This window comes from Chlamydotis macqueenii, chromosome 1 (genome assembly GCF_036417535.1).
Source record: "Chlamydotis macqueenii isolate bChlMac1 chromosome 1, bChlMac1.mat, whole genome shotgun sequence".
Classification (NCBI taxonomy): domain Eukaryota; kingdom Metazoa; phylum Chordata; class Aves; order Otidiformes; family Otididae; genus Chlamydotis; species Chlamydotis macqueenii.
The window spans coordinates 39,731,389-39,752,976 of NC_141556.1; the positions used below are offsets into that span (position 1 = coordinate 39,731,389).

General features: G+C 40.6%; 1 protein-coding gene across 1 annotated transcript in view; it reads left to right on the plus strand.

Annotated features, from left to right (window-relative positions):
• The window catches only part of LGR5 (leucine rich repeat containing G protein-coupled receptor 5), an 89,878-nt gene extending 76,905 nt beyond the window's left edge, over nucleotides 1–12,973 (plus strand). Inside the window, exons 15-18 of the mRNA XM_086749312.1 lie at nucleotides 1,780–1,905; nucleotides 6,441–6,586; nucleotides 7,590–7,673; nucleotides 9,456–12,973. Of these exons, the coding sequence (XP_086605438.1) occupies nucleotides 1,780–1,905; nucleotides 6,441–6,586; nucleotides 7,590–7,673; nucleotides 9,456–10,546 (1,447 nt within the window). The 3' untranslated portion in view covers nucleotides 10,547–12,973. The remainder of the gene's footprint in view (nucleotides 1–1,779; nucleotides 1,906–6,440; nucleotides 6,587–7,589; nucleotides 7,674–9,455) is intronic.
• The last annotated feature ends 8,615 nt before the right edge of the window (nucleotides 12,974–21,588 follow it).

Sequence of the window (21,588 nt, forward strand, 5' to 3'; positions counted from 1 at the left end):
AGGTGTTATGGTAAAGCTGCATATAACACTGTATAATCAGAGTGATCTGGGTTCCATGAAGCATATCGGTGTCTCTTCATTCAGTTTGTTAGCAATTTAGTCTCTTTTAGCAGTGAGGAATATTTTCTGTTGTGTATCAGGACTAAGGAATAGGATTCAAAATTAAATAAGAAACATTTTCCAGTAAGCATCTTTATTTCATCATTCCTCATTTGATGGAATAGCTTTTCTTGTTTAGTAAATTCAGCCAGAGTAGTTAGTGGTCAAAACATCAGCAGTCCAATTTTGCAGGCCTTGTTCACAAGCACTTTTCAGTCCTTACTAACTTTTTGCTGTTTCCCACTCTCATTGGAATGACTCTTCAAGGTGAGTTCCTGAGGCATTTGGTGTCTGGGAAAGACATGAAAGAAAATTTCTCTGAAGTTGTCCTGCTCCATGATTGTCACAGATACACTGCTGGGCAGCTGCTCACAGATAATCCAGTAGCTGCTGGGAAACCTAAATTTGGAAAGGGATATTCTTTTCTGTTGATGTGCAAAGCCTCCCCTCTGAATGGTGCACTGAAAAATGTCCATAAAGAGAATATTGCCTATGGCATCCCTTTTTGGGGGCCCTCCTCAGAACTTTCCTACAGAAGAAAGCATGAGGGAACATCATGCTGCCAGCAATAAATTGTAGCTTTGGTCAGTAGCACAGAACAGTCAGGGAGAGTTAAAGAAAAAGCCCTTTAACACACACGGCAACACAGCATACCAGTGTTTTCTGAAATGCTAGTCTGTAACCCTGGTCTGACTGCAGTCAGTGGTCATTTTTACTATTGCAGTAGGACCAGAATGTTACCTTTTGTATTTAACTATGTTGTGAGCAGGAGGACATGCATATGCACACACACACACACACGTACAAACACACTAAACTAGAAAAGCTAGAACAGTCCACCAACATACCTCTTATATTATGTCTAGCCCCTTAGATTTCAGTAGATAGTGCAAGAGACAGGAACTTAACCCCTGGGCATAAAAGAATTTCAGCAGCGTCAGACTCCCCTTCTTCCTCCTTCTTGACTGTTGAACACCTTAAGTGTTGCAGTGTAGATAATTGTGAAGAGGACTGAAAAGACTTAGAGAATAAATGGAAGAGAGAGGGAGAAATAGAGAATAGAGTAACTCTAGACTTTCCTCTCTTTGATTACGTTACCATTTCTCCTTGATCACAGTCACTTTTTCATTCACTGGTTTTACTTTCCCAGTTATGTGTTTGTGCTCTGTGCTGTCTTCAGCTCCTCAGACAAACCTCAGCTTAGGATTGTCACCTTCATCTGCTCCAGGCCAGACCTGTCCTACCCTGAAACACGTCTTCCCTGTACACCTGACTTGCTCCCTCTGGAGCTTTCAGGGCAGCCGTGCCTTCTAGCATCCCACTGTATCTTTTAAACTGTGGGAAGCTGTGCTGGTACTGGCTCCCTTTAATTCAAACAAGCTAATGAACAGATTTTACATTCACTTGCTAGTCTCAAAACTGGCACTATGAATATTTGGAGTCAAAATTTGGCAAGAGACTTAGCTAACTGTTACGTGTTACTCTTAGCTTTCTGCTAGACACATAGATGCATATGCCTTAGTAATTCTGCAGCTTTGCTCTGCTGACTGGGGCCTCTGTTTAATGCAGTCATTTTTGATTGAGTTAGAAAAGTCTAACCTGTTTTTCCAATGTGACACTTCTAGTGCTGAAGAAAAAACCTGAAAGCCCGTAAGTTGATTTTTATTTGCTGTTATGCAGGGATGTGTCATCCAACCTTTTGTCTTCTTTTCCTGTGACGGGGCTACATGGTTTAACTCATTTAAAATTAACAGGAAATCATGCCCTACAAAGTTTGATATCATCTGAAAATTTTCCAGAACTCAAGTGAGTATATCATTAAAACTAATAAGCCACATTTGTGTTCATGTGCAATGGAAGGTGTGTCAGTGTGTAATGCATGTTACTTCGTATTGTCAGTCTTTGATCTGTGCTGTTAAAACTAAAGCAAATATGATAAAAATGATAGACTTCTTTTATTATGCTCACTTTTAACTGAAGAAACCATGAAGGGTTTTGAAATATTAACCTCAGTACTTGCTTAATACAAGCCACATCTGCTTCCTGGTGATATGTTTCAAAAGCTGTTAAAACAATATTGCTAGCAGCTTAGTGATATGTCCTTCTTCTACTGAACTGTGCTTACAGAGCTTCCATTATATTTAATGAGAACACAGCAAATATCAAGGGAAGAATATACTCCTGAAGTTCCAAAATATTTGGCCTCTTTTGTCTGAACATGTTTTTTCTGTAATGTTTTGATTAAGATTCAGATAACACTTTGCCATTATTACTAAAACATTTTGATACTAACAATTTTCTGCTAGATGCTCTGTGATACAGGAAGGAAGCGTTCTCTAGAGATCATTTGCAGCTCTGCCAGTCACTGGATGACCATAGGGAAATCACAGTAAAGGGAGTTTTGCTTCTAATGTCATGGTATTTGGGAATGTCCCCTAATTCTCCCTTGGTTTTTGTATTTTAGAGGATGCTAAATGCAACATATATTTTTTCCATGTTTTACTGTAAAATATTTTATATAATAGAATTTGAAACAATTAAACAGTGCACACATAGTTACAGAATCACAGAATGGTTGAGGTTGGAAGGGACCTCTTGATGTCATCTTGTCCAACCTCCCCTGCTCAAGCAGGGTCATCTGGAGCCAGTTGCCCAGGACCATGTCCAGATGACTTTTTAGTATCTGCAAGGATGGAGACTCCATCCTTATGTCCTCACTAGATTTGCTGTTTGCACTGGAAAAGTCTCATGAGTCTTGGCAGGCAGACAACTCAAGGAGACATTGCCACTAATGAAAAGGACTGGAGTGTTTGCAATAATCTATAAGGGAGTCATGAGTAGAAGGGTGGAGATGATTAAACCGCTGTGTACAGCACTGGAGGGATTCACACTAGAACACTTCTGTGATGGCATGTTAGTGTAAGGAGAGAGAAGAGCTGCAAAAAATGGTTCCAGGGTTAGGAAACAATGCCTTAAAAGAATTAATAAATCAAATATTTGTAGTTTGTCACAGAGGAGATTGGGCAGCAACTTAATCACAGTGTATGAAACTCCTCTATAGCATAGACATTCGAAGTACTAAAGGCCTTATGACTCTCTTACACTGAAGGCCTTCAGATGGGTCTTGGATGTCAAGAAGCAAGTACCATAAGAAATTGTAAATGGTTGAGGCTGAGCTTCTGCCATAGTTTATCTTCTCTCACTGGTTTTGCCTACATGTTGGGGCAGGTGACAATTCCAAAATACCTGAAGGTTCTTTAAAATAATGTAAACACAAGAAAATTGATTACTCCAACCTAGCAAATATTTAGCAATGTTTATACCGCAGTCTAGAGGCATAAAAGGTGCTTCAGTAGTTCTAGAATAAACCACTTATAAAAGAATTTTAAAATCTTAGTCGTACACAATTCAGTTGAATCACATACTTTATATGCTTTTTTCCACCGGTAAAATTATGTACATTGCTGAAATGCAACTACAGTGTATTTACACTGGATAAGTAGTTACCAAGGATGTGTCTAGGCAGTAGCTTAAGTCTTAAAAAAAGATACAAAAAGTATGACTAATGTATCTAGAGTTGAACAAATTATATCTAGTCAGGAGAGAATGGGGTAAAATCCTGACCTGGAGTCTGCAGGACTTTCACCATGAATCAAAATGGGGCCAGGACTTCACACTGGATCACTGTACAGACAATACATGAAGCACCAAACTTGAACAGAGATCTAAAACAAAATGAAATTTCACCCTTAGTAGTTGTTGGAACTACACACTGGTTACAACATTAAAGACAAATTCCTGTATAAAAGCTTCCTGCTCATCTAAATGGGTCATTGCTGTTCAATACATAGACACATCAAAAGAGCTGAGCATCCTCTTGCCCCACCTTCTGCAATGGCACCAGAACGCTCTACAGAGCCGAGCCCAGCCTGCTATGGCAAGCTATGAGGAAGTAAAGTCAGGCTGCCAGCCACTCCTCCCTTCTTTATCTGATGCTTTGATTCAATGCTGTAAAGAATTCAGTGATTTGCTCCATGCATCATAACTGTGCCTTCCCATTCACCGTTAACCCCACGCTTTGTGAGGTGGAAAACGACCCTGTGTTCTCTGCTGCTTAATCTAAAAACAGAAAAAAAGAGGCATTCCTTGCTGCAGGATAAAAATTATCAAGGATACAGATACCATCAGTAAGATAAGTAGTATATAAAAATAAATTTAACCAGTGTTTCTAAAAGAGTTTAATTTGACAAAGTCCAAATATAATCACCCACATCAAATAAGCACCAGCCATCAAAAGGACTGCTTCCAGCATGTATGACTGAGACTTGCTGCCTTTTTTTTTAAAGCAGCTTTTGCAAGAAAGAAATTCCTCCATCATCAAGAGCTGATACTAGTTTCTCTGCATTGCAAAGTATGTTTTGTCCTCTGTGTTCTGGTTCCCAGTCATTCTCAGCAATTACACTTTGCACACAGATCCAGAAGCATTCGCTGGTTTGAGACCTATATGTATATCCTAGTAACTCGGGAAAAAAAAGAAACAAAAACAGTTCAAGTTTAAGAAAGGATGCTAGAAAGACCTACAGAGAGGATAAGAAATGGGAGTCATGGTCTTTAAAGATAATTTAAAAGTTGTTGGGTTTTTTGGCAACTTCATCGAAGCAGTGGAGCAGCACAATGTGAGAGGTCCAAATTTTCAGTGTATGACAAGCCAGCAGGCTGGTAGAAGCCCAACAGAATCTGGAAATCTGTCATTATTAAGCACATAGAGCTGTGTGAATAACCAGAGAATACATTTCTGTTAGTCCCTTCAGCCTAAAGTACCCAGTAGCTGCTCATTTCCCCAGCTGTATCAATGTCTTCAAAAAGGTCTGAAGCCACACGTTGCAGTTTAAGATTATTTAAGGGCTTCTGGGAAACATGTTCAAAAATATTTAGTTGATAAAATCTCCTTATTTTAAAGGATGGCATGCACAGAAATGAGTCAGAAATTGAATATTTAAATCTGTTGGCATGAGGTTGCTTGATAGTTAGATCTTGGTTGCGTTGAACTTCTGTTGGAGTACCTTAAAAATACCTTATGTAGTTTCTTGTGTTTGGTACAAGGGTACAGATTATTGTTGCTAATTCTCAACAGAAATGTAAATGTATAGAATCTAAGTGCCCCAAAATGCGCTAATTTAAAAGTCACTTTAGAGCTTAGAGTTCCGTTTGTTCCTCTTTGTACCAAGCTTTTGGCTAGTGCACAAATTTAAGTCCTGTTGGCACTGGGCCTGATGCAGACTGATTTCTTTGCAGATTTCCCAGGGGGTTAGAGGTTGCTTGGAAAGCTCATTATCTTAATTTACGTGATTAACTTGTTGAAAGTAATCTGATAGGAGGATATAGTTCTATTTTATTCCTTTTAAGTTAAGTCAGAATAACTTCTAATCACCTCTTCATCTTGGAATTTTTTGGTTTATTAGGCTTTTGGAGTTGAATATATATAGTGTTTCCATGCTACCCCAGAATTTGCACATGCCCAGAGGAATTAAATTCAAAATATACTGGAAATGATTAATTTTCTGACAGAAGAAACCCTCAAAATCATTGACATTCACTGACCTATACTCAGTTATGTGTTAGGAATACCAGTAGTTAGGAATGAGCATCCAGTGTCCTACTCGTTTCTAAGACATTTAATAAAGTAAAACTTTTTCCTCAATGACTTCTGTTTTCACACACAGTGCCTTTTTGATTGATTCACCTTTTGGTTTAGAACACTGCTTTCTTGATCTGTGCACAAAAAACAATCTCCTTTTTTGCCATCTTTCTGTGAAAAGAGTTGGATGTGGAAAGAGGTGGATAAAGTTTGAATTTCAAAAGTACTCATTCTCCCCAAACTGGAGAAATTCCGTTTAGGAAGTGATATTTTGGTTTTACCTGTTAAGCAGGTAGATGCAGTTGTGATCTTTGGATCTGCTTTTTCAAAAGAAACCATTAAGAAAGTAACATAGAGAAACTGTTGAGTTACACTGTAAATCATTCAAAATAATAAAATAGAAATACAGTTCTAAAAGTAACATTCACTCAACAGCAAGGCACATATCTCCCAGTTTCATATCCCCCATGAAAATGCATAATAAAACTTCATTGTGCCTTTACTAAAATTAGCGTAGAAATCATCTGCATTTCTGATGTGGAATTTTATTTGTGAGTCCTCATTTTGTATTATCAGGACTGATTTTTACATATAGATATTTTGGTTATTTAAACAAGTTCCTTTGTGCTAACAGAGGAGCAGTACAATCCAGTAATTCTGATGCTAAACCAGTACCATGACATGCTTCTGTGTTCTTCTACAGGGTCATGGAAATGCCTTATGCTTATCATTGCTGTGCCTTTGGAGCTTGTGAGAGCCACTACAAAATCTCCAGCCAGTGCAACAAAGATGAGAACAGCAGTGTTGATGATTTTCACAGGAAAGACGCTGGGCTGTTACAAATTCAAGGTAACTGGCATCTTTGGCTTTTAAATCTGAAGGCTGTGAGCAGCCTGTGATGTTAAACAAATCCAGTACTCTTTCACAGTCACAGAGGCAGCCTCTCCCTCTTTCTTGCCCGATAATATGTTATTCAAGCATTCCTGTGCTTAGCAAACTCATTTTTTTCAGGTCTGTCTTTCAAAAATCTCACTCACTCATCTTTCCATCCAAATAATAACTATAGTAGTGTGGGAAGTGAAATCTTCCCTTTATGTGAGAGACAAGGAAGTGATGCTGGTATGTAATTCCATACAAGAGCCGGCCAGCAAAGATCCAGTTTCTTGCCAGCCTTGGAAGTAGCAATGCATCCTTGGCTCTCCTGCTGTCCACGTGCTTCAGAATGAGTCACAGAGCTTATGTGGCTACTTTGGCATAGCTGCTGATACTTTTTCCTGGCACTTCCTGGGTGACAGAGAGTGCATATGCTTTCCAGGACAGAAGACTACTGTATTTTTCTTCCCCTTCAGCACAAGGTCTGTTGCTTGAACTGTTACCTGTTACGTAGGTGCACACATACATGTTACACTATCCTGCTGCTTTCTGTGCTATCTCTGCTCCTGCAAACCAGTAAGTCTCAGAGTTCAGGGCTAGCCCCAGCAAGAATAGAGCCAAGAGTACATGGTAGAGCGATGACGTAAGAAACTCAGAAAAACTTTGGTTAGTTCTTAGTAAGCTGGCACAACAGCCAAATTAATATTTTAAACTCCTGCCTAGGCAGTCGTCACACTGCAAATTACATAATGAAGAATGTAGCTGTAAGTGATTATTTTCAGACAAGTGATGGTGCCAGCTTTTGAAATAATCCTGAGTACAGTAATTCAAAACCAAGTAGGCATATGTCTGCTTTTGCTCACAGTTTCGCATGCAGAGACAAGACCAGGCCTTAAATACCACAGACATTTTTTGCAATTTGTGCTAGAAGTTTTCCTGACAATCGCTGTATCAAATCTGGATGTTTTCTCCCCCACAGATGAGCGTGACTTTGAAGATTTTTTTCTTGACTTTGAAGAAGACTTGAAAGCTCATCATTCAGTGCAATGTTCACCTTCTCCAGGTATGAAACTGCCAGATAGACAGGTATCGAAGCACAGTTATTACCAGATATTCTAGATGCAAAATAAACTCTGATTACTAGGACAGTAATATGATATTTTGCAGTGGTTTGATGAGATTAATCCAAATACATTGCACAATAATACAAAATTTTGAATTTAATTCCAGGAAACTCTTTAGTTACTAAATTCATCTATGAGCATAACAAAAGTTTTACCCAGTCTTCATGCAGATCCTCACTCCAGTCCCCTTTTTACAGGATTTGATCCCCTTATCAAGGGAATGAGAAAGCAAAGACTCTGTTCTGCCAAGACACAGGTGATAAAGGGGAGCAGAATCTTTTCTTGCTCAGTCTTTTGCAAAGCTAAAGTAATTCTTCTGAACTTCACTGAGCTATTCTACACTTGAGCTTCTTGAACAACACACAGTTTTGTTCAATGTCTAGGAAATATTAAACACTACCGTATTGATGTACACAGTCCATCACAAAGGACCCCTGGCACTGTCATTTTCTTTGTAGAATAGTGCATCCCTAGCTTTGCAGTGTGGCAGAAAGGAAAAAAAAATAATGGATGGAATTGCAAAGCTACAAGCCACCAATTCCACTGAAAGTTTCCTTTAAGGCAAGGAAGGAAACATGCCTTTGGAAGGTCACTTCTACCTTTAGCAGCTGTCATCATGAGTTTTGCTTGCTTGCTTCAGCAAACATTTCACTAGCCATTCTTTCATTGTGAATAATGAACAAAAAACCCATGTGACATTCAGCATTCATTCCAAGACAATATTCTTGTTTGTAACAGCAAATAATAATAAATTTTTAAAAGGTATGTAAAGAGGAATAGAAAAGGCAGGAAGCCAAAGAATTTAGAACCATTTGACCATCACATATTCTCCTATGGCCTAAATATCACTGCTGATTTCTTTAAAACGTTGCTGTCTTAAAGGTAAGTTATCATCAGACTCAAGAGAAAATTTAGCTTCCGTGTTGATCTTTCAAATGGTATCTTAGAAAAACTTGCAAACTGACAAAACAGGTGCTTATGCCTACTTGATGGCAACAGCTGTAGTCATATGGAGCACATTTCAGCTGCAGTGTTTGTGTCTTCATGGAGAAGCACAGAAGGACTTGTCTTGAGAGAGCATAGCTGGCTCATACTAAGATAAATAATGTTTCTCAGACTGTAGAGCATTCAGCTTCATCCGCACAGAATATGCACCTCAATTCTATGAGAATACACAGGTGGCTTCAACCATAATGATCTGACTTCAGATGCGGATCATCAGAAGCCACTCCAAAAAGGCAGCACTTCCAAATGCAAAGACACCTTCAATTTTTTTGAACTGTGCTACAAGGTAGTCAAAGCGCGTCCGTCCGTATCCATTACATTACACTTCACGGGGATTAGCATCCTGTCCTGGTTTAGTGAGAGGTACATTTTTCAGCTTTTTTCACACACTGGCAAACGTCACAGCATTTCGTGAAACTACAGACTGGACATTCACATCGCACTTGTACTGCTAGGCAAAATGAAACCCATAGACTATTCAGGTGAGGGATAAAGACTCATGTGTCCCAGTAATGCAACATGCATATGAGCAGCGTGTTATCAAGGTCTCAGATTACTCCAAAGGAAGAGGAAATTTCTAACAGCTCCCCTTTGGACTGAAATTCACTGCTTTATTGTGAACCTGTAAGAAGCATGAAATGTAATGTCCTATAAAGCACAAAATTATTATTTTTTTTACATGGGCTTCTCTTGCCATTTTTAATTTGTTATTTCAGGTCCCTTCAAACCATGTGACCATCTGTTTGGTAGCTGGCTGATCAGAATTGGAGTGTGGACCATAGTGGCCTTGACCTTTGTTTGCAATGTGCTGGTTTCTGCTACAGTTTTCCGGTCTCCGTTGTATATGTCCTCCATAAAGCTTTTGATTGGTTTAATAGCTATTGTGAATGCCTTGATGGGTCTGGCCAGCGGAGTACTAGCTAGTGTGGATGCATCAACTTTTGGCAGCTTTGCTCAGTACGGAGCACGGTGGGAAAGTGGTATTGGTTGCCAAATAACTGGCCTTCTCTCCATTTTTGCTTCAGAGGCTTCCATTTTCCTCCTTACCCTAGCTGCACTTGAACGTGCATTCTCTGTAAAGCACGCTACAAAATTTGAAACAAAAACCTCCATTGCTAGTGTAAAAATTGCCGTTTTCTTTTGCTTTATGTTGGCACTAATCATTGCAGTGATACCGCTCCTCACTGGGAGTGAGTATGGGGTTTCCCCGCTTTGTTTACCGCTACCATTTGGAGAACCCACTGCCATGGGCTACATGGTAGCACTGGTATTGTTGAACTCCCTTTGTTTTCTGGTAATGACTATTGCTTATACAAAGCTCTACTGCAGTTTAGAAAAGGGAGAACTAGACAACATTTGGGATTGCTCTATGGTCAAGCATATTGCCTTGTTACTTTTTACTAATTGCATTCTTTATTGCCCCGTGGCCTTCTTATCTTTTTCCTCCTTACTAAATCTCACTTTTATCAGCCCAGAAGTGATTAAGTCAATACTGCTAGTGATTGTCCCGCTGCCTGCCTGTCTAAACCCACTCCTTTATATACTTTTCAATCCACACTTTAAGGAGGACTTGGGAAGTCTGCGAAAGCAAACTTTGTTATGGAGGAGATCAAAACATGCTAGTCTGATCTCTGTGAATTCAGAAGACATAGAAAAACAATCTTGTGATTCAACACAAGCATTGGTAACCTTCACAAGTGCCAGCATATCATATGATATGCCCACCAGCAATTCACTAATGCCATCGTCTTATCAAATGACAGAAAGCTGCAATCTTTCATCAGTCGCATTTGTCCCATGTCGTTAGTTTCAGTGGCAGTACAGGAAATATTGATGTTTACAAAACTTTAATCCTGCAAGTAAGTATGGAAAACAGACAATGACAAAACTTGCAGCAGGCTGAAAATCTAGTACTTGAGCCATCTCAGTCTGCTTCCAAAATGCTGGGATGAAGAGAAAAACTGAAAGCTGCTGCAGTTTGTGCAGTTGTATCAGCTGCTCTCTTTTAAAGTAGCACTACTCAGAAAGGGATCAGTTGGTCAAGAGCAAAAATAGCATGTTAAATCGGTAAGCTTTTTTTCAAAGCATTACCTGATACAGTTTGTTTTCAGGAGTTGGGATTTTTTTGATAAAGTGGATTGAATAGTTTAACTGGCATTGAGTTTGGTTTTTAGAAGTCATCCGACTTGACAAAGCATTTTTAACTGTCAGCTAAACCTACAAAATTAACATGGTGTGAAAGAAGTGAATCAAGATCCTGTTAAGCGCCTAAAATGTAATTGTAAATGGCAAGCCATTGTCACATGGATATTTTTCTAGTGAAGTTCTGCACAATTTGATCCTGAATTGCTGCCATGCCAGTAGAATTACTCCCAGAATTACTGCTAATAAATTGGCAGATGACTTATAGAATTTGAGGGTGGAAAGTAGTGCATAGAAAGTCATCAATACAAAAAGACTGGCCTACTGAGGGCAATTAAAGGACACCAAAGGACCTCACGTAGAAATATTGATTTAAGGTAATTTGTCTAAGAACAAAAATTGTAGTCCTACTTACGGCATGATCTCTGTCCTATGAAACAGTGATTCTAGAAAGCTTCTAGTTCATGGTTGCTATTCAGTTGAATAGAGAAAACTGTGTCCTTTTGGCTAAGGATAGCCAGTATCCTTAGCCAAGGTAGTATGAAGTAGCAGTGAAGAGGTTGTATGATCTGTGCTCTTAGTGCTGATGCAAGCACTACTGGGATTTCTCAAACCATTCTTGGGTTCACATGCTGTAAAGAACATTGTGAAATTTGAAAGGATATGAATATCATAAATATAAAGCAGATTAAGAAAAAAGTTATTTGATCACAGTTTATAGGAAGCTACTTGTGGGGAACAAAAGTTTGAGAGCCGAGGACGACTCATTCAACAGAAGAGTCTGGTAAGATTGACTGGAAGTTGGCATTAGAGATATGCAGAATAGAACTAAAGGTGCAAATTGTTGACAGTGGTGGTCATTAGCTAGTGGAACTGTCTGTCACCAACAGTGTCTAAGTTCAAATTGGATATATTGCCAAAAGAGGTGTTGGAGCAGCTATTGGAATTCAGGGACTTCGGATGGCTTTAATTTAGGAAGAGGTTAGATTAGATTAACGCAGAGTTCCTCTCTGGCTTTAAATCTGTTGATACTTTGCTGAATCAAAGCATGTATGTATACACATCAGAAGCATCCCAGTTAGAGAGAAGAAACGTCAGGTCTTTGCCAAGTCTACTGTCAAAATATCTCAGACAACAGAGCCACCTTCACTTCCCTAGAGTATCAGTCTTTGACCTTGGCCAAGCCGTCAGGGGATATTCCACTAATCTTTTCTCAGAGCTGGCACCTTTTTCTTGAGCGAGCTAATCATTTAAGACAGGAACGTGCACAAATTTACTTTTTTGTTCTTGTTAAAAATAGCTCCCTGAGGAGTAACATTTAATAGCCCAGTACTCACTGCTCAGTTAATGGCCACTCAACCTCCATGTGAATGAGACTAATTTTTTAACATTACCAAGGTTAGGCAAGCCCAGTAATTAAGGTAATCAGTTACAGATGATCTCTGTTGTTCATCTGTTACTGTATATAAAACTTCCTGGGACTCAAAGGATGGATTTTGACAACAAAGAATTTGTTGCCAGCAGTGGATATGCCTTGATTTTCTTGTCCGTTCACACTGGCATATTTTTAGTTTTGCAGTTACAGATGGCGTCAGTTGACTTAGGCTGACACGTTCATCCTTCAAGAAAAGAACCAATGCCAAAATTATGTATGATAAAGTCAGCTGAGTACATATCTTAATCCTTTATCTCTGGTGGCTTTTAAAGCAGTGCAGCATACAGCTGGAGAACGATGCCTGAAACCACTTTGGATTAAACAGAGGATCAGTCAACCATAGCACAATACCTATTACCATGTTTACTTAGCTTTAATTTAACTTGGGTCCATCTGTGCTGCACTGCTTAATGTCAGTGAAATTCCTTGCAGCTCACTATATTTAAGAAGTTTGTAAAGAAGTGATTTGAGAAGCAAAATAATGTTATAAAGACCAGTTAAAGAAAGCTTCTTTTATCAGAACTTGTTTAGCTTGCAGAAAGTCCTAAAGGCTTTGTGTCTTATTTTTATAAGCATGTTTGAAATATTTTGATCAGATATTTTAAACTTGAAATTGTTAAAATTCATTTAATAGATTTTTAAAATAAGATGTGTAAATATAGACCTGTATTTATTATTACAGTGAAATGCAACCACAGTAAAGGACATGAGATTAAGCCCTGTACAGTTTCATATTGATATTTGCTATATTTTCTGCTCATATATATTACTAAATTCATTATCTGTAAATAATATAATGTAAATGTGTAGTGATTGTAAATAGGTGACATGCTTTTCTTTTCTATCAGTGTTCCAAACATATGTAAGTTGTAATAAAATGTGACTAAACAGTAAAGAACATTTAATCAGGACCTGACACCTCACAAAATTGCGTGCATCCTCAATTAATCCTTCCCAAGTCATTGTAATATTTACATTAACCTTCCCAGATGTTTGAAATTCTTGGCAAAGTATAAATTACAGGTTGCGTGCTCTCATTAGGTGCCCAGGGAGAAAAGAAATGAACAACAGTGTTTCATTTCAACACAGACTTAAGTCTTTTACCAAAACCTCACTCACAGACTCTTTAAACAGATCCTGCTCCCTGTGCACACTGTCCGTGTCTCGGTGATGACTTGTCACAATTGCTATGTGTGAGACTGGCACCTCCGACCGTGTAACAAGAGCAGTGAAGATGCTTTCGCATGCACTTACTTGCACCAGACAGCGTAAGCAATATTAGAGCTGGGGGCCAAGAGAGAGAAGAATGAAATCGGGTTAACTGAGGAGGGAAATACTGCGGCTTGAACATAGAAGGGAAAGAGAGTAACTACAAAGGAAGAATTTGTTGGTTAGTGAAAGCCTCAGTGCAGAAGGGAAAAAGAGGCATCAAGGTTATAGATCTTGGTACATAGAAGAAAGATTTTTTTAAATTTATGTACCAAATAGTGAGCAGTAGTGCCTGTAGTCACAATTTTGGTGTTCCAGGCAATGTACTATCACACATAAGAACAGGTGACTTCTCCCTTAGAACACTCAGGCCACAGACGTGTAGTGTTATCTGCAATGACAACCAAAGGAGAGTTTACTGCAGGCTTCATGCGATGGGTTATTTAGGTAGAGCAGACGGAGCGTGCCACTCACTACTCTGGCACACTGGATACATTATCGAGTTTTATCTGGGAATGTGGTCCTCAGGGAAGTTGCAGATACATGAATGGCCAAGGAAAAAGAGCTAGTCAGAGGTACAAGTGAAAGCCATAAAGAAGATGGAATCACCTGTGAGAAAAATAGATGGGGATAAAGGCCAAGCCTTAGCAGACACTAGCAGAGAAGCAGAGAGTGATGCTGAAGGAGAAATGCTGCATCAGCTGGGCATCAGCTGGCTTCAGACCTCATTCCCAAAACAGGGGAGAACATCCCTGGGTAATCTGGTGGTCATTATTGAATTGAGACCAACCTCTTGCCCAGTCCTTGCAGTTGCTGCTGCTTCATGTTTGCTTTCTTCCTCAGTGGCCTACGTATACTAGACACCATGAAAGCTGCTGCCGCACAAAGTATCAAACTATCCTACCCATATCATCTGCAATAGGAATTTCAGCTTGATGGTATTGGGCACCACTTTTTTCTTCTGCCTGTTGTATGAAACACTGGAACAATAATCTCACAATCAGACATTTCTCTGTCACCAGTTTAGCTTGCTGTATGAAAGTTAAGGTCTTGTTGAAAAACCTCGTTACTCAACCACTTCAGAAGGGCTTAAATAATTAAAAATATTTGTAGCAAAATTAATGTTCTTCCTTCAGGAAAGCACTGGAAGACAAGGAAATGGAGACAGAAGAGTAAGAATGTGAATAGGGGAAAGCTAACAATAAAAGAGCAGAACTAGGATCGCACCAGCAATAACAACAGTGTTAGAAAATCCTTTCCAGATCCATGAGGCACAGTAATTGTGCAGATGCTCAGGTGCCGCAGGAGAACATGGCTCTCGAACTCCGGCAGACCTGCACTGCTTCCAACAGCGAAGGACACACCAGCGTCTCCACCAACCACAATAAGAACCTCATGTTCTCTTTCAGTAACATATGCCAACCAAGGGACAAATCTGTCATTCCACAACAATGTTATTGTTAAAAATAATGTGGCTGTTATTGTATATTATCTAAACTAAGCCTAGGAAGTTGATTCAATTCTTTATCTGTCTTTGCTTGAACAGAGTCCCAGCTACATGAGATTAGAAATTTTAAAGAAAAATGCAAATTTACGCCTGCTAATAAATAAAGTAGAAGGAATTCTATGTGTTATACCTAACACTCGCGAGCATACTGGAAAGAAAAGACAGTATCAACATTAAGAACATCTTGTTCACATAATGAGAATCACAGACTTGTGCTCCAGTGACTCTGGAGGCATAGGAAATATGAGTATGTTCCCTCCATAAAACAATTTGTTGTGGCATTGTCAAAATTATCTAAAGATCCAATCTCAGTCATAGGAAAAAACAAACATTAAGAATATTCCTCTTGAGAGCTGGCCCACAGCCAGAATTTCTAAAAAACTCAATCACAGACAAGGAGTCCACTCAAAAGCCCTATTTAATCTTTTCACAGGTGGCAACATTTTCCACTTGTGAAGTGAAAAATGTGCTTCATCAACAAGGGAAAAAAAGTCCATCTGTGAATCTATAGACTCCCACTAAGTATTATGCATGCACATACTGAGTCTTCTCCAACTGGCCTTGAAAGTCTCAGGACTCCAAAACTAATACTTGAAGGAAGTTTCAAACATCTCCTTTTTCATCTGGTGTCATTCTTGGTATGTAATCACTGTTTTGACAGGTGTCTGCAGTTATTAATTTGGTTCCATGTATAACAACAGCTCTCAGAGACATCACTGCAGTTATTATCAGCATTTCCAGTTTATGAACTGATCTCTTCCTGGAGGAAGGATTTCTTTCGGCCCTCTAAGAAAAAAGTATTTGAGGAGATTGTTCTACTAGAAACAGAGGTTTCATCTCCTGTAGGAAGTACCACAGCATTCAGTGAAATCCTCTTAGGCCTCCTTTCTGGTTAACTATGAAAATGAACTCCAGAAAGTTTTGTGTGGCCAGGGAATGATTTCTAGGATATTAAATCAGTCTGGTTTGCAACATTAATAATTGCCTCAGCCCTTCTCTCCCTGAACATCGTTATCAGTCAGCAAACAAAAGAGAAGCCAAGATCATTGAGGGAAGTACATAGAAGAGATGATTGATGAGAATGCATCTAAACCATGGCAGACTAGCCAAGTGGAAGAGCCAGCCATCAGCATCTTCATGCCTGAAGTGGGAAAATAGTTCCCTGACTCAAGGTAATGCCCTACTGTGAATGCAAAGTATGAGGAGTTTTGCTTTATTTGATACAGACAATCCTCCGTACTGTTGGATTTTCCCACAGGTTGGGTTGTTTTTTTTTTTTTGTAGATCTGGGCAAATCTGGGGTTCGTCAGATTTCAGCATATTCCTCGATAATAAATTGTAACTGCATACATATTTTATACACAGATTTCTCTGAGCTGACTGTTCCTCAAAGAAATGGACCATTGCTTGCCACTAGGGTAGCCATCGTTCCACTTATTTGCTCTTTTGTTTGGTGATGGCATGGTTTATTTGATACTTGTTAAATTCAGTGTGATGGATGAGCAAGGTAGAAGGCCCATTTGTGGAACTGAATGAGAGAGAAAGCCATTTCCTTAAATATTGGGTTCATACACTTACCTCAAGTTTCACCTATAGCTGCCTGAAAATTGTAGGCAGCTTGAAGAAAGCAATAAACCATCAAATTTTCCACTGGACTTGTCTCCATTTTGCAAACAAATTTCCAGTGTGGAATTCAGAGGCTTTGCAAGGACCTTCTGCACTTCAGTGGATTTCAGCAAGTTTTTATTTCCAAACTAAATATTGCTTTTTGCACAGTGGAACTTCTCATGTTTGTAGGCAGTGAACTACAGAATAGTTTTAAAAACTGTTGCTTTATGGTAGAGTGAAGTATTTCTCAACAAACCTGGACCCTCATAAATGATATACTAGGTCTGATTTTTTTTTTTTTTAGAAGGTAAATAAGTGACAAACAAGAGAGTCATTGTCCGCTAAGTACCATTCACACCAAGAGCCTTTCACAAAGACAGTAGCATCATAAAAGTGCTTTGATCTATGAAGGATCAAATATCTTTGTTTCCTATTAACATAACTTTCTTTCCCAATGGAGCACAGAGCATTTCTGATAATGGCACTCTATTAGGATAATTAGAAAAAGATTGTTCAGCTCAATTTCCCCCTTAGAGCTCCCTCAAATTTCTCCTTTTGTGTCATTCAGATTTTCTACCCCAAATACTTCTGGCATAAGGAAAAAATTTAAAAGTTTCACATTTTATGGCTCAGAAGTTTAGGCTGCCAATGTGATGTTAACCAGCCATTAAAAGATTCTGAAGAACGACCCAGACTGAAAATTAAGCCATCACCTTTTAAAAAACTAGTAATTTTTTTTTTTTAATGTGAGCAAGATTTGCAGTAACTATGTCATAGATCTTTTAATAAGGTAGCAGGAATGTGCCCTGGGTTGATTTGGAAGGGAGGCGTGAGAAAGCATTGCAGGAAAAGCTTGCCCCAGGGATTTGGGGGTGTAACATGACCAGAAGCAGAATTCGTACAACAGATGACAGATGGAGGACGACACTTGCTAAGTGAGCATTCCAAGACATCTGATTGGAAACCTGGATTTCTTACTTTGTCTTGCCGTGCGATACTCAGTCTTTTGTCTCTTCCATCAGAGGTGTAGATCTGAGGTCGCAGGCAGTTAAGGTCAGCTGGAGAAAGCCACTCTTGTTTTGGCAGGCACCTGGTGCCACCGTGTGCCCAACTGTGCCTCGCTGCTGCGCTGAAACCCTTTCTTACTTTTTCCATTTCTGGTTCAGGGAGTCATCCCTCTTCTGGAAAGCTCATAAGGACAATTTGAGGAAACTCGCTCTGCAGATTTTGGGAATTCTAGTGGAAAGGATGCTCCCAGGCTCTCTCACATTCGTGGTAGTGAAGATGGGCACAAGGCTGGTAGTGGGAACCCTCAGGCTTCAACGGTTTTCTATCCAAAACACAGCATCCTTGATCGGCACAAAATGGTTGCCAGTCATGGCAAAACACTCTGAACGGCAGAGATCAACTGATGAATCTGATCAAAGGGCTCCAGAATTATAAGAGAAGAGAACCTCACCAGTCACGCTGAGGAAAATGATGGTAGGAAAGTCAAAGGCATAGAAAACACCAACCAAGCAGTGGTGGGAAAACAGGGAGTAGGAAATCATGCACAGAGGACTCTCATGTCTGTACAGAAGAGTGGTCAGGAAAGGAAACGAAGTGTATTGGGACTTAAGTTTTGTTCATATCTATGCATGTGTTATTCTGTTAAAAGCACATATTCCTGTTTGCTTCAGCTATCTAAAAAGGTAAGCTTTAAACCCAAAGTGTTTGTAAGGCTGGAGATGGGACAGGGATGGCCTGAACCTGTTGAAGTGTTACAGTTCCCAATTCCAAAATCTTAAGGCAGGTGGGACACTAGAAACTGTGCTGGAGAAGTCAAGAAAACAGTCAATACTGCAGCCCACTTTGGCAGCAGTCTCCCAGCCCACGTGCGTGACCTAAATACTGCAGCCCAGCAAGCATACGGGTGGGCAGACTACAGCAGGGATGTTCAACAAGAGACTTACGCTTCTTAAAAGTGAAAATGTCCTAGAACATACCACAATCGGCACACTTTTTACTGCTCAGTCAAATTGGGATCTTCATTGCAACCATCACCAGTTTGTATAAGCTGTATGGAAAAATAATCACTTTATTAGGAAAGCATCTCCTCTTTCACCCTGCATAACTGCTTACATAGTGGTTCTTTAATCCCTACAGTCCTGAGAAGGCTGACATTTCATGAAAATATGTGTCTTTCTTACACAATATTCTTCCAGTTAGTGCCTTGCACAGTCAACAATGCTTTTATCATGTGTTTGTGCTGTAGGGAGCACAGTAACACACCATGAAAACCTTTGGTTTCAGATCAACAGGGAATGAATGCACTGCAAAATCAACAAAATCCTCTCGATAATAAAAAGCAACGTTATCTTCTGTAAATAGGCTGAGTTGGTGGACAGGGAACACTGAGTGCTGTTGTGAATGACTCTTTCCAGTGTAAGCCATGTATCTCAAAGGCCACGTCTGAAGTTTGTCATAGCTTTCTCAGTCCACACTAGATGCTCCTCCCGAAGACAGCACAGACTGTCCTGCTGACCGCTGACACCAAGGGCTAGTTTGAGGCATGTATGCTTGCCTCTCTAAACTCCTTCTGCAGTAACAGAGAGAGACATAGGCTCCTCTAAGAGAATCATTCAAGTAGGGAGCCTAACTCTGGTTCTTTAACGAGTGCCTCAGAGTACCCAGGTGCATCAGAGTCCTCTGCCCACTAACTTCTGTCAGAGACTTTGGCTTAGGAGACAAAGAAGCATCTGTGCTGTCCATACAGTAAATGCATCTGCTGCATTATCTAACCTTCAGCATAGCCTGCTCTGGTGTCTTTAGGCAGAGCCTCAGGTCTCTTAAGACTTTTGTGAGTATCATTTTTAACCACTGAGTTCATCCTCTGTGTAGGCAGATTTTTAGTTGATCCTCTCTCAATCACTTTACAGGAATGACGGTATCATACCTGTAACTGCACAGTTCAGAGCCACTGCCCTTTTGAAAGCCTACTTGAGTCCTGTTGGTCTATCTAGGGCCATGTAAGGAATGCACTGCCACTCTTTCCTGCTGCCCCAACAAAAGATTAGGCAAAGTTTGGTTTTTCTTGACTATACAGAGATCTTGAACAGTGCAGGTCTGGGTGGTGACCTTCCTACCAAAAATCTACCCAACCACTCCTGGTAGGAAAAAGGTGCCTTAACGTCTCTTCTAGAAAAAAAAAAAGAAGGTCACAGGAGATTTCAGAGGGAGAAGGAAGCTTCAGGAGGGAAAGGTAAAAGCTGATGGGAAAGGCAGATGTCATTACAGGGGCATAGGCTGAAAAGCATGGGCTATTTCCCCATCATATAATCATAACTAAAATTTCCTCATGAAAGCTTGCAGGAGCAGCTACTCATGCTGTATTAACTCTGGTCAATTCAAGAGAAAACATTGTTGTTCTTGAGAGCCATACTTAGAAGTTCCCCAACCACACGGTTTTCTCAAACTGAGTGGAAAAGGGACTGACCTAACTAAAAGTGTCACAAATGAGAGCCAGATTGACAGTTGTCATGAAAATAAAAAGCAGAGATAGAAATCAATGAGGATTAAAACCTCAAATTGCAAATGTTCCTTGCAGATCAGTGGTGGCCATCACCTGCTGTGGTAGTAATGAGAAATTAATTCAAAACCATTCCCTTTCTCAAAGATGCAGAGTGTTCCCCAGCTCAGACTCCTTGAACCAAGTCACTAATATGACAGCATCACTGTATTTTCTATGCTATTGTTCTGGTTTTGTTTGGGGGCGGGGGGAGCGGGGGGCTAAGGTGGTAGCTTCTGTAGGAAACTGCTAGCAGTTGCTCCCCTTTGTTCAGTGGACTCAGCCGGGCCTAGGGCAGACCCACTGCTGGCCAAGGCCGAGCCAATTGGTAGCAGAATGTTCTGTGATAACAACTCTGCAAAGAAGGGGCAAACAGAAAAAAAAGTAGAGATGTGAAGCAGCTGAGCAGGGGCACAGAGGGGGAAGCGCGAGCCTTGTGGGCCTTGCAGGCCTCACTCTCTGGCCTCCCACCGGGCAGCCGACTGGACCCAACTCGGCCCGCCCTGGCTGAGAGAAGTGGAGAGGAGATGAGAAGTGAATGAGATGTAAAAAGATTCTGAGAGGCATCTGCCAGCCTGTTGTGAAGAATTTTTCTTGTGAGAACAACTGCAGACACCAAGGTCAGTGAAGAAGGAGGGGAAGGAGTAATGCGGCTCCTGGCCAAGATTCCCCTGCAGCCTGTGGTGACGACCATGGTGGAGCAGGTTGTCCCCCTGCAGCCCATGGAGGTCCATGGAGGGGCAGAGATCCACCTGCAGCCCGTGGAGGACCCCACACCGGAGCAGGTGGATGCCTGAAGGAGGCTGTGGCCCGTGGAGGGCCTGCTGGGGCAGCCGTTCTGGAGGGACTGCACCCCGTGGAAGAGATGACCCACGCCGGAGCAGTTTCACAAAGGACTGTGGCCCGTGGGAGGGACCCCACAAAGGAGCAGGGGAGGAATGTGAGGAGTTCTTTCCCCAACGATGAAGCAGTGGCATGAAACAACGCGTGATGAACTGACCGTGACCCCCATTCCCTCTTCCCCCCTGTGCCACTCGCAGCAGGGGAAGGTGGTAGAGATAATGTTAAGCGTGGGAAGAGGGAGGGGTGGGGGGAGGTTATCTTGTTCCCTGTCTCATTCTCCTGCTAGTTTTAGTAATAAATGGATTTCCCCAAGTCGAGTCTGTTTTGCCCGTAATGGTAACTTTAAAGATTTCTCCTCGTCCTTCTCAAACCTTGAGCCGTTTTTCTTATATCATCTCCCCCTATTCTCTCGGAGGGTGGGGGGAGCGAGAGAGAGACTGCATAGTCTGGTCCCCATCAGGGCTGAACTACGACAGCTATTTTCTGCTAGATCTGCACTGCTGTCTGCATTGAAAGGCTTACTCTTTGTCAACATTTGCCTGAGCCATGACATGGCCA